The sequence below is a fragment of the Vitis vinifera genome, chromosome 3, assembly GCF_030704535.1.
Source record: "Vitis vinifera cultivar Pinot Noir 40024 chromosome 3, ASM3070453v1".
NCBI classification, from domain to species: domain Eukaryota; kingdom Viridiplantae; phylum Streptophyta; class Magnoliopsida; order Vitales; family Vitaceae; genus Vitis; species Vitis vinifera.
Window position 1 is genome coordinate 538,941 of NC_081807.1, and position 13,724 is coordinate 552,664.

The 13,724-nt window shown below is 39.5% G+C and overlaps 1 protein-coding gene across 1 annotated transcript; it reads right to left on the minus strand.

The window, feature by feature from the left end:
* Positions 1 to 676: 676 nt before the first annotated feature.
* On the minus strand, positions 677 to 13,684 carry LOC104878757 (zinc finger CCCH domain-containing protein 19). Its single transcript, XM_010649367.3, has 10 exons — positions 13,075 to 13,684; positions 12,861 to 12,940; positions 11,223 to 11,410; positions 8,608 to 9,532; positions 8,374 to 8,501; positions 7,927 to 7,986; positions 7,793 to 7,843; positions 5,618 to 5,688; positions 3,964 to 4,118; positions 677 to 3,868 (listed from the first exon to the last, which is right to left on the minus strand). The coding sequence occupies exons 1-10, from the start codon at positions 13,485 to 13,487 to the stop codon at positions 1,239 to 1,241; spliced, it is 4,701 nt and encodes a 1,566-aa protein (XP_010647669.1). The 5' UTR covers positions 13,488 to 13,684; the 3' UTR covers positions 677 to 1,238.
* Positions 13,685 to 13,724: the final 40 nt, after the last annotated feature.

Below are 13,724 nucleotides of genomic sequence, written 5' to 3' on the forward strand. Positions count from 1 at the left end.
ACAATTTTTGATAAATAAAAAAAAAAAGTTTTGAAAACAGGCTTATATTCTAAAAACAAATATTAATTATTTTTACTTGCTTTCTGAAAATTATTTTAAAAAATAGTTATATAAATACAAAGGATGGTTAAAAAGAAAATACTATAAATAAAAAATAAATTTAAAACATTTCAAATTCCCAGAGAAAGACTTGTATTTTAAAAAGCAGCAGAGAACCATCCTTTGGCACCTGTATTCAAAAACTGTTTTTGACAATTGTGTTCTAAGGCGATAGGAAGCAGGTCCTTATTTTCTAAGAATTATTTTCCCAGATTATCGTCTGCCTCCATATACTGCCTCAAATTATAAGATTAAAAAATGAAGGACCTGCTTAGAAGTTGGAACCAAACACACTTGGACTGCTATGGGCTATGGAATCGTCTTCCTTGATAAGCATTCAACAGTCAACATTGCTATTGAACCAGCAAAAGAGAAGTTTTCCTTTCCAAGCAAGCATTATATTTCTGTAGGTACTCTCTCTAGTTTGAAGCACACAACAAACTCAGCCATGCAAATACTACCAATAACTGGGGAGTGTGGGTTGGTTACTCTCCTATCCTCAAAGCTGGAATTTTTGCTTCTTCACAACATCAGGCTATTAGGAATTATAAACATATATAAAATAAACACCACAAAGGAATTATGAACTTTCTTGTCAACTCTCAGATAACTTTTTCTCATGAGTAAAAACTTCTCTACACAGTGTTTATCCAAATCTAATTGAACATCCTAAGGCTTCCTGTTGTGTCATTTCCCACTGTACATCCCGCCAACTGCTTCAGTCGTCCCTGGAATTACAAACACCTACAAGTCTACACAGATGGATACCATCCAATCCCATTGGGGCATTGAGATCACAGAGCAGGTTGAATGATTTCAACCTTCCACCTCACAGGAATAAGTTTAACAACTATTCTTCACCACATTGAACTACTACTCCGATGTCAGACATAAGACCATTCAAAAACTGTTATCGAACTAAATGGGAAAACATCAGCTATAAAGACAAAACAGGTGTCCAGCTAAACTGAATTGTGTTTCACAAATATAAAAACGCATCAAAGCTTATAGAAAGTTGGTACCTCCTAAGATGAAAATTCTGTACACTACCACAAGTCACTGCTACTGCTACTGACTGATAATGGCATGATGCTCCTCTCATGACACCACCAGTCTCTGCAGCTGTGGACATCCTACATTCAACTGTGCCGATAATCACATGATGCTCCCTTCTTGCAATGCCCATTCTCATGATACACACACAATCTCTGCCCTTTAGGGGTTGATCTACCAGAACCTCCTCCCCCTCCATTGCCAAATGATGATTGGCGATTCCAAGGTCTGCCCCCGCCATAACCAGGATCTCCACCCTGGGAACCCCTGTCCCTTTGACCTGAGAATCTATCACCATTATGATTTTGGTCACTTCCCCACATGCCTTGGTTCCCTGTTGGTGCAACCCAACTTGGAATTGCATTTCCAGGTGCTGACGCTTGACCAGAAGCTCCCCAGTTCATGTTTGTGTTTCCTGGTACTGGTCCCCAGCTCATATTTGGATTTCCAGGCATTGGACCCCAGCCAGCATTTGGATTCTGTGGCCCTGGCCTTGGGGCAGCACTTGGATTTTCTGCAACACCCATACCCCAAGGTAGGTTGGGTGGGGCAGCTGGAGCCAGGTTGGGTGGGGCCGGTGGGATCATAGCGGGTGGAGCAGGGGAGATCATGTTGGGTGGACCCGGAGGGATAATGTTTGGTGGACCAAGAGGGACTAGGTTGGGTGGGGCTGCAGAGATCATATTGGGTGGCACTGAAGGAGTCAGGATTGGAGGTGGAGGCAGAGGGTTCAGGTTAGGTGGAGCTGGGGGGCCCAGATTGGGTGGGGTTGGATGGCCTAGATTGGTTGGAGCTGGAGGGCCAAAGCTGGGTGGAGCTCGAGGGCCCATGTTAGGTGGAACAGAAGGAGCTAGGTTGGGCAGAGCCGGAGGACCAAGGTTGCCAGGAGGTGGAGGCTGGAAGTTTGGTGGATTACTTGGAACTTGAGGTCTCCAAGAATCAGATAGAGGCAAACCTAGGCCTGGACTAGGGAAATACCCAGCTAGATTTCCTGTGCCAAGAGATGAAGCAGAATTATGGATAGAAGAAGCATCAACCCAGTGACCATATGGTGGCTGTTGTGAATGCATAGGAATAGAATTATTTCGTTCTAGCTTCTGAGGTGGACCATATCCCCAGGTTTGAGATTCACCCCCAGATACTGGGCAGGAAGATACTATTTCTGGCTTTGAAATTGAACCAGACCCCCATCCATGAGTTTCAACAGGATGGCTAAGACCCGCAACAGAATGAACCAGGTTTGGGAGACTTGCACCTGCAACTTTAGAATCAGTAGCACCTGGGTTCATTGAGCCAGCAGCAAAATCAGGTGCAGCAAGTGGATATGCATCTGCCTGAACACTCTGTGATTCACCTGACACAGACGATTGAGGATGAACCTCTGGAGCATTTGCAGAGGAATTTGAGACTGAACTAGGCACCAATGCTCCTAAAAGCTCAATCACATTATGTTCTTTCCTACCAGGAACACTTGTTTGTTGGCTGAATGATGCAAAAGATAGATCTGAACTATCAACACCTGCACTCTGCTTGACTGAAGATGGTGAAGTAGAAGAATGTATCAACTGGCCATTCTCTGAGGTCACTGCAGTAGGAGATAATAGCGTTCCAGAGGAACCTAAAAATGGATCCACTGCTGGTTGAACAGGAAACTCAGTGGCTGTGCCTTTTTTATCAGGAGCTTGCCCAGCAACCCAACCAGTGGTGCTTTGGGCAGGAGTGGGAGAAGGGAGGTTTGCCAAATCATTCCTGCCATCATAGTCAGAAACTGAACCATCTGTGGAAAGTTTAGGAGCCTCAACCATAGATGAAGCAGCCCAGCCCTTGGACAAACTAACCTCTTGTTGAGATCTCCAATTTTCTCCTCTATGATCAAGATTTGGCTTCTCCCCACCTTGATTTTCACCTACTTGCTGCAAGGATGATTCATATGGCTTTCCAGAATCTGTGGATGGGTGAGGCAGAGTATGCACATTTTGGGACTTTCCAATGCTGTTGTCAACTGGTGATGAATCTTTTGGGAATGCTGCGAACAATACGTCAGTCAAAAGTGCAGAGTCATCCTGCTTTTCAGTAGTTCTCCAAATTCTGAGATCCTTGGGGAAGAACCCACTATTACTCCATTTCCGCAGCTGCACCAGAGAAAATGGTCCTTGGACTCTTCCAGAAGGATCTTGGTAATGCCACATTTTGTCCGTTTCACTGAGTTTGGCAGCAGTTGGTTCTACCCCTGTCAAGGGAGGTCCGGAGGAACTTTCTAATGCAACTCCAGAAAATGATTCAGACCTTCCCACTGAATGGGCTGCCACAGAACTGTCTAATGCAATTCCAGAAAATGATTCTGATCTTACTCCTGAATGGGATGCCATGGGACTTTCTAATGGCACGGTTGAAAATGATTCAGATCTTACCACTGAATGGCTATTCCAGCCACCAACTTCAGAATTAGAACCACTTATCTTCTCCCACCTGCTCAGTTTCTGTGTGTCTCTTCTATTCCATGAATCCTCATTCATGATCTCATCAGGGCTAGCAACATCTTCACTTTTGCTTGAAAAAACTTTATTTGACATACTTCTGCTGAATTCCCAGTTTCTACTAGAATTTTTTGTTGGTGTACTCCAGGAATAATTTGAACCAGAATCTCCTTTCCTTGAAGAGCTAGGTTCCATCCTCTTCCTGCTAAAGCCTGTATCTCTTGGTCTCAAATGATTTTCTGTGTCCACCAGTACTAAGTAATCAATAACAAAGCAATACAATTGAAATTATTAAATTCTGAAATTCACAAGTAGAAAAGCAAGTATAAGGGACCTTGTCTCTTGTCATCTGTCTCACTTTCATCTTCCTCAGACTCGTAACTTGGATCCATATTTGGGTCTGCATGGACTTCTGGAATTTCCTCAAGCCTGCGCTGGCGCTCCTCAGCTGTCTTCAAACGCTGCAATTTCTCGACACATTCCCTAAGCGTGAGAGGAAGTCAAGGATAACTTTACAATTGCCTGTAGAGCTTTCGGCATCTCCATCACAACACCACAAATTAGGTTCCATTTGGGCTAGTTTTTGTGTTTGTCTTTAACTAAAAGCTAAAGCTGAATCCACATCATGATTTCCATGGGGAAACATTGGTATCATGAAAGTTTTATTAAACATGAAACAATTTCCAATATAGGTCAAGGAAGAGCTCCTATGAGAAGTAGCATTGTTATTGCTTCAATATTAAGCTATTTTCCAATACCTATCAAAAAAAAAATTAAGCTATTTTTCAAACTAAAAGCTCTTTTAATATAGATTCAATAACTAAGTTATTAAAAAATACTTTTGCCTTCTTGGAAAGCCCATCCAAGTAAGTCTTTACATATATAAATAATGGGAGCAAACTAAACAATATACAATTTTATGGTAGACACAATTTGGCAGCAAAGTGTAAGGACCTTTACTGTAGATAAATAACAGGTCAAACTGCATGATAGAAATCCAGCTCAACCTTGCATAATCTTTATTGCCTGAGGATGAACATAGGTATATAGGTATATATATATCCACGACACAGTTAATGTGCCTGGGCCCTTGACTACAAAAGATGAACTCTGGAAGAGTCCATTTTGGGGAAGTATCACCAGACCCATCTCAGTAATCGCCTAAGTTTCCAAAGGTGACCTATCTTACTGCAGGAGATCGTATTTAGAATAGGGCTCCCAAAAATTTTCAGACTCACTTCTGTAATGGAGTTAAGGCTTCCAGCTAAGCACCACCAAATTCCCAAAACTAACTCACAACATGTTCCATCTAGCCAGCCTCCCAACACCCACCACCACCAACATACCCTACTGAATATCATTTCCTTTCAGCTCCTTTAAGAAAATAAATAAGTCCCCCCTAAGCTCAAGCTCTGATCTAGCACCTTGCCTTCTGAATGCTCCAAAGAGCACCCAAAGTTCCCTAAGAATGCTGTTATTCCCCTAAAGAAACCTAAAATTAGTTTGCACTAACATTTTATTCCAAAACAAATACATAAACAGTCATACATCAGCCAAGAGTTCCCCCTCAAACAAAGATATTCAGAACACAGAACAAATACATAGCAAATTTACATAAATCATCAGTCAAGAAACAACAAAAACTCACCAATTAAAAGACCAATATCCTAAAGAACTTTTCTGAGAGAGTACTACAGGATCTCAATTGTAATCGGCCAATAAATAGCCTGATTTAGGTTAGTTCAAAGTAAAATTGTTAATAACACTGAATATGGCATAATAGGTGATTCAATTTAGAAACCAACTTTTGACGTTTAAGGGATAACGCGTTCAGGTCACCAATCCTCATAGCACTTATTTGATTGAGTGTCCTCTGGATTAACCAGAAAGGCAATGTCTTAAGAAAATAGGACATATGATAACAAGAAGCCACTTGCATATTCAAGATGATAATAGAACTATGCATAAGCTGAACAAAAAAAGGATATTCCTTTCTGCGCCCCTTTTCACTAGCTCGATCGCGAAGATGACTAAGCCGCACAATCTCTGTTTCCAGCCACTACATCAACACAAGAAGCATCATGCATAGTAGACAGCAAAAATATGACGAAAAAAAAGAAGAAGAACAAAGCAGGAGAGGAAAATATCCCAGATCTTCTGATGATATAACAATATAAAAAATGAATAAAAAATATTTTTTGAACAAAATTAGCAGATACTAACATGCAACAGTTAGGATTTTTGGATAAACAGGTACTTATTTAAGTCCAGAATAAGAAAATAATTCAAGTGCACCAACAATGTAATGAATTAATTTTAACATTATTGATCAACCAGTGATAGGATAACAGACCCACACTTCATAGAGATATTTTTCCTTGATTGTTATAGCATTTTAAAATAGGCATTAGGGGGATCATGCGGATTATGAAATGCCATTCTCATTTGGGGTTTGAGTAATGTGCTCACACTACCTTCATTACTCCTATATAAGCTGCCTATATGAAGGCAGGGATAAGACATTAAATAATTTTAAGCACATTAATTGAGTGCAATTATAAATGATTTCAAATAATTTTTATCAAAGAGCAAGGTAGTGACCAAGATTAACTCCCCCAACCATTTCAGACAAGGCAAGCAGATTCTTGCCAGTTTCCAAGTACAACTGAGTATATTAGTTTAGTACAAGTGCAAATAGTGCTTCTTAGCATTTATCTATACAGAATTCATTGGTATCTTTTATGTCCATTTTTAAACTGCTGACAGCGCTTTCACAACATAAATGATTTGGGAACTTTTTCTTCTTTTTTCAATTACTATTATGCAGAAATAAGAATTTATTTGATAGCTATCCAAAGTTGCCCTTAACAAAGCTTTGCTTGGGAAGTGGAGTTGGAGATTTGCAAAAGAAAGGGAGTCCCTTTGGAAACTTGTAATCATCAACAAGTTTGGCTTCGAGGAAAGGGGGTGGTGTTCGAGAGTAGGGAGAGGAGGCTATGGTGTGGGGGTGTGGAAAGCCATTAGAAGGGAATGGGAGGGCATTCAAGGTAGATCCTGTTCATTTTTGGGAATGGGAGGGCATTCAAGGTAGATCCGGTTTCATTATTGGGAATGGGAGAAGGGTTAAGCTTTGGAAGGATTTGTAGTGTGAGGATTAGACATTGAAAGAAGCTTTCCCTAACTTATTCCTTTTGGTAGTTGATAAAGATGGTGGGTGTCAAACGCTTGGGAGGAGGGTGGGGAGATGGGTTGTTGGAGTCCTCGCTTTTCAAGGCATCTTCATGATTGGGGGATGGGAGAAGTGGAGTCTTTGCTTTGGAAGCTTCAACCTTTGGCTGTAAGAAGAGATGCAGAGGACATTTTGAGCTGGCAAGAAAGTAGGAATGGCTTTTTTTTTGTTCATTCCCTTTATTGTTCCTACACAAGGGCTCCTAGTGATCCTTTCCCATGGAGCTTTATTTGGAGGTCTTGGACTCCAATGAGAGTGAGCCTTTTTGCTTGGGAAGCATCTTGGAACAGAATTTTGACTTGTGACCAGCTGAAAAGGAGGGGATGGAATTTACCGAATAGATGCTACTTGTGTAAACAGGAAGAGGAAACCAATGACCATCTATTTCTGGTTTGTATTAAGGTTAGAATGTTGTGGAATGTGATCTTCGCCCTTTTCGGTGTGCATTGGGTTTGCATTCCTCCATGAAGGGAAACTTGCTTGGGTGGCATGGAAGCTTTGTGGGTAAAAGAAGGGAGAAGGCATGGAAGGCTGCACATTTATGTTTGATGTGGACTTTATGGAAGGAAAGGAATGGGAGAGCATTCAATGATGTTGAACGGTCCGACCAAGCTATCAAATATTCTTTTTTGTATAATTTGTGAATTCGGCTAGGGTATATATAGAATATCACATTTTGTCTATGATTGACTTTATAGATTGGCTGTTTATTAAGGGGATGGCTATCTTCTCACTTTGCTGCCTAGTTTTTTAGGCATTTATTTGTATACTTCATGTGTACTGTTTTCTTTGTTTCTAGGCGTTTCTAATGCAAGCTCATATTTACCTATAAAAAAAAAAATTTTAAAAAAAACACTATCCAGAATAGTAGTTGAATACATGCACCAAGCACAAAGTAAATAATGAATGAACAAGTTGTACGCAATTGACATACATCCTTGACTCTGACTGCTTGAAGTGCTAACGCTTTTTCCAGAATGCCACCCTACAAGCAATCACCATGCTTATTAGGATTAATGAGAAAGTCCGAATATGGAAAACAGAAATGAAACTAAAATATAGAATTACCACTGTCAATGGGGTGATTAATCCACATTTTATACTCTGACGTAGACGCATACATTCGTCCTGAAAAGCAAAATAACATATAAGGCCACACTCTATAACAATTTGATCTCTAATAAGCTGCTGATTTGGAAACCCCTTTTTCGATAAATAGGATGCTTCTTATTAATAAGCCATTGAATTTCACATGTATCCATTATTTCCCTACAAAGAGAAATGTTTTTCCACCATCCCCATAAAGGGTATTTAGGACTAACCAAGGCCTCATTCAAGCAGGGATCCTATTCATCAAAACCAAGGGGCATCCAAATGAGAAGCCTCTTCACCTCCATCTTATTCTACTAGAGTAAAGTTTGTTTATTAGAAATAAATGTCATGAAAAGGGTAACAAAAAATTATAAATAGCGATACAAAAAATGGTAGGAAAATATTAATTATAAGTTCAATCACCTCAGTGAACTCCTGATTTGAAATTATATCAATTGATATGATTTCTGTCTTGCTTAAATTTAAAATTTCTAGCATAACTTCTGTTGTCCTTTTGCCAACTTTATATGGATCAGCTGCTTTGCTTGTACCTGTATACCAAATTGTTAGAAAAAACTTACCATCATATTTGTTACTAATTTTCCATTATTTATGTCAAACAGAGTATAGAAGAGGGGGCAATAGTCTAAATATTACCTACAACTTGGACTAGCCTATACACATCTTGCTTTTGTCCACTACCGGAAATCCTTATTCTCACAAAAGCACCAACCACCTTGTCATGTAACTTTTCAGTATCTTCAATTAAATCCTCCATCAAATTACGCCGTAAATAAATTAAGCTAATGTTGTGGATATCAATAGCTGCATAATCATCAAGATTTGATTGAGATCCTCTCTCATCACCCTTTTTACGTGCTTTACGTCTCCTATCTTTACCCACTTTCATTAGGGTGTCGGTATTACCATCAACCTCCAACTGACTAGCTTCACTATCAACAACACTCCCTTGTAGATCATCTGTCTGTGAATCCTCTTTATTAAGAAAGTGAGACTCAAGAAGTTTTAACATTTCAAAATGCCCAACACGTGGTTTTCCAAAAAGATATTCAAGTCTTGAATCGCAAATTATTTGACTTTTTCGGCGAGGATCACGAAGTTTGTTTCTTTTTATATATTCTAGCAAGAGGGCTTGTACATCAAACTGACTTGTAACGGATTTGTCCCCATTCTTCATATGCATAACAAACTCCAAGAGCTCTTTTGATGCCCACTCAGTGTTGGCAGGCGTAGACGTTCCTTCTGCTCCAATTGCTGTTGCTACACTCGGTGAATCCCTCTCCTTATTGAGTGACTTCAACCGTTTCTTGGCCTTTCTTCTTTTGGGCTTCCTTGCTTCTACATTTCCAGAGGAACTGTCTGAACCAGGACCACCATCATTGTAAACATCATTGGGTTCATCCGGTGCTTCCTGTTTTCCAGCAGGTGCATCAGACCCTTTCCACGGATTTTTAGCCTGAGCAAGTTCATCTGATGTTAGAGATAGCCTTCCTTTTAAATCTATCCAGTAATCCTTGAAGAGGAACTCCCAGCTACTTTTGTCATCGAAATCAACTTGATCCTACAAGAGCAAAACAATCAAAAAAGGGGGAAAATTAGAATGCTGCAACAAGCACTACAAAACCAAACAAAAGTATGCATATACTTAACAAGCACAAAAATATCCCTGCTCAGTCTCCAAAAGAGCAGAATAAGCAGAAGAAAAAACCGAGATTGAAAGAATATCAACCAATTGACATTAGTGCTAGATTCAGGGGTCTACACCATGTACAAGCATAAGGAGAACACTAATTTTTGAAACTTCTAGACGAGAAGATATCATGCTGCTGCAGTCACAAACCAGCTCAACACTTGCCAGCATCAACCCTAAGGGATCACGTTCATTTTATGGGTTTGCGACAAATTTATCACTCGGAAACTAGAGGTCATTCAACTTGACTCCACTCAACTAAATAAAGCCTTAAACACCATGTACTTGGGGTCAATCACATGAGTCTTTCTTTGCTATTTCAACTCTATATAGGGCCACATAATCTGTAAATTACATGCACCTATTGTCTTCCAACACCTCAATCCACATTCTCTTTTCAAAACTATGGTTGATATGTGATGAAGTCTTTAGATTATTTTTTAATCTTGAAGAGCAAAAAAGTAGTGAAAAAAATGTGCTGATCTTAAAAAGCAATAAAATTGGCTAAAAGGTTGAGCATCTAAGCATTTGAAAACAAGTGGAAATTAAGTAACCAGAAAATAGCATCCTGATTGTATGTTGAAAACTTGAAAGCAAGTTTTACTAAATCTTTGTTCACTTGGTCCCAGGATGCAGTAGTGCGGTGGTGATATTCTGGTTTGGGCATTTATCAGCCCATACAACAGCTATAACCCAATATTTGACCCTTTCTCTGCTATCGACAACTTGCATCTATGAGATGAGTTATTCAACTTACAATGCTGTTCAATTTTACAACTATGGTCCCATATTCTACCTACATGCAAGTAGAAAAGATTATAGACATGAATTTCAGTATGTTCAAACACATTCAGTTTTTAGTATGGAGCAAGAGTGCTCAAGGTGAATGAAGAAAAAATGGTGACAATAGCCAATAGCACTAACACCCATGGTAGCAAATCACCTTATACTATGATTACAAAAGTATAAAGATATTTTAAAAACTTGAAAATCCTAGATGCCCTTGAGAAACATTCCACTTCAATCCAAATATAAAGGATGGCTAAGAAGAAACAACATAAAATAAAGAAATGTTTCCACAACATGAAACTAGACAAACATCAAACTATTTTCCTTAAATTTTATTTTTATTTTTATTTTTTTGATAACAGAAGAACCTTCCATGGCTAAGTCTTTAGGACTCTCCATGAGGACCCAAACCTTGAGGTGTTGACCGCCCCACAACAACCAGCATTGGGTAAATTTAGGATATCATCAGTGGTAGGATTCAAAACCAAGACCATGTGTCACTTACTAAGACCACACTTCTCAGTGTTCACCTTGACCAACTAGGCTACCCTGACGGATTGTTTTCCTTAAATTTTAATTAACAAATTGAATATCCATAATTTCAGCATGAGATATCATGACTCCATTGCATCTACTTTCACACATTAAAATGCTGCTACAGTTGCATTTTTACATTCTTGAAAATGCCAATGACACATAAAAGAGAAAAAAGGTAAAATGAGAGTACGGGAAAAAAAAAACCAGGAGAATGAAAAAGAAGAGGCATACATACCATTTCCTTGTTTCCCTGCTCATTTTTTTCAATCAACATGATAATTTTCATGCATGCCTCACAGAAGCCTTTGTTTTCTCTAACACAAAAGATAACAGAATCTTTGATGCAGTTCTTGCACAAGGAAAATGGACATGTCAAACACATATAATAGGAATTCTTCTCACAAGCAGTACATTGATGCCAACCTGAAAGAAAATAATAACTGATTTAATAAAAAAACATTTTTAAAATGTGAACTTCATTGAATAAAGAGTAAATAGATAGAACCAGACAAGCAAAAGGCATGCAAAATTAAGTGAGCCAAAAGCACATGAACAGCCAGGAGATAATTCAGGTAAATTTAACAGTAAACATCAAAACACCCAGAAGTTCTTGGATCAAGCTTGAATTTGTGTGCGTGGAATGACTGAGAAGAGACAACGATCATAAAGCAAGTGCAAAGCAAAACAGGAGAAAATTATCTCAACTAGGAGCAATGTGCAAGGATCCATTCTAGTTTCCTAGTCTGCCAACAGAATATAAATATTTAGTGGACTGGGAGTGTAGAATTTGGAAAAACAATTAGTTCATATATTCATTACTTTGGAAATCTCTGTCCCAAATATTTTAATAGAAATGTTACATTTATTTCATCCAAGATATCATGAGGACGATCATATCTTAAGTTTGATTGTTGCAGCTCTTCTGCATTTTAAGCCAGAATGCTCAAACAGACTGGGCAACCCCAAAAGAAGATTTATCATAACCAATTAATATAAAAACGATGTGGCAGTCATATTATGTATAGCACAAACATCACACATCAAAAATCAAGATTAGTCAATCAGAAGTTGGAAGTACTGCTTTACAATGTGAATAGAGAGGTAGTTTAGAGAGATTTTTTGGAAGATTCAATATCAATAAGAAAATCAATAGCTCTAATGTAGTTACATTCCATAACCCCACCAGATACATTCCATTAGTGAATGGGACGAATTCTTGCCATATCACTAGCATTCGTCTGTTTACAGTGGAAAGCACAAATATATCTATATACTAAAAAGATAGTTGAAGGCATCTCTAAGCTCCAAACACCTAATGTAATGTGTCCTTTTTATTTCAAACAAAAAAAGAAGGGAAAAAAACACTTAAATGAGTACCAAACCCCCTAATTGGGTAGTTTTTAAAATATAATTTTTCATTTTCAATGTGCAGCCACATGCCTCCACCAACTGCCCTTGTTTCTGCAGTAGCACAGCGACTAACTTGTTCTCCAGACCCTAAACCATTACCCTCCTTCTTGACCCAACCCTAATTTCCCAAAAGGAACTCCACACTTGTGCAGCAGTACTGCTAGTTGTATCTTATACTTCAAAACCGGAAAACCTAACACAAATGCTATTTAAAAATCAACTTTAAGGCCCAGAACAACACCAACACTATGAACCAAAAACCACAATGATCATCAAAAACCAAACACCTAATACACTATTCATCGGGGGGGAAAAGAAAACAAATTGATTAAAGGAAATTAAGAATGTAAAGAAATTGGAAATGAATGCAGTAGAGAAATTGAAGAATTGCCACTAGAACTTACCACAATTCCATAGACTGGGAATGCAAATGAGAAATTGAAGAATTAATAGTAAAACTTACCACAATTCCATTTGCCCTTGGCTCGAAAGAATTCCTCGTCACGATTAACACACGTAGTATGGTAGGCCTTAGGGCATCCCCTGCAAAAAGAAAAAAAAAACCCAAATCAATCTCATTCAATTATAAATAAACCCCCAAGAAACCCGCAAACATAACCGAAACACAGACAGCATAAACCCTAGAAAATCGCACGATTCAATTACCCAAACCTCACCTGCGATCACAGAGCACAAGATCACCGCCATCGAAGCAAATGAAGCAAACGTCCTCCTCAAACGACTTCTTCAGCGGAGCCCGCGCTGGAACCCTAGGATTCCGGCCCCTCTTCCTCCTGCCCCCGCCGCCTCGACCTCCCTCCGCGACCTCCACGCCGGCCTCCGCCTCCGCCTCAGCCTCTGCCTCCGCCTCCGCCTCCTCTCCCGCGATCGCCTCCACGTCCTCTTCCTCCTCCGGCTCCGCAACAGCAGCAGGAGACGCGGCGCCCACAAGCTGCGAATCGTCCAGCTCTGAAACGACGTCGCATTGGTCGATGCTTTGCGGAAGCACTTCGTCACCAATGGCCGAGTCCCCTTGCCGTGGAGAGGGCGGTTTGTAGCCGTCGTTTAAAGCGTCGTCTTCCTCCTCCATTAAGGATTCAAACCCTACAATCAAACCCTAGCTTCTCCTTGTTGCTCCGCTCCCCCCACTCGAACGCGACTGATTTGTACGGAATCCAAGCGAAAGAGAGAAAATACTTGCAGTTCGCAAGGAGGAGAACCCAAAAACACACAAAAAAATAAATAAATTATTAAAAAAAAAAAAACCTACGTTATTTTGTTTGGATTTGGGTGCGTGAGGGCGCCGAAAATGTCCGGTTTTATTGTT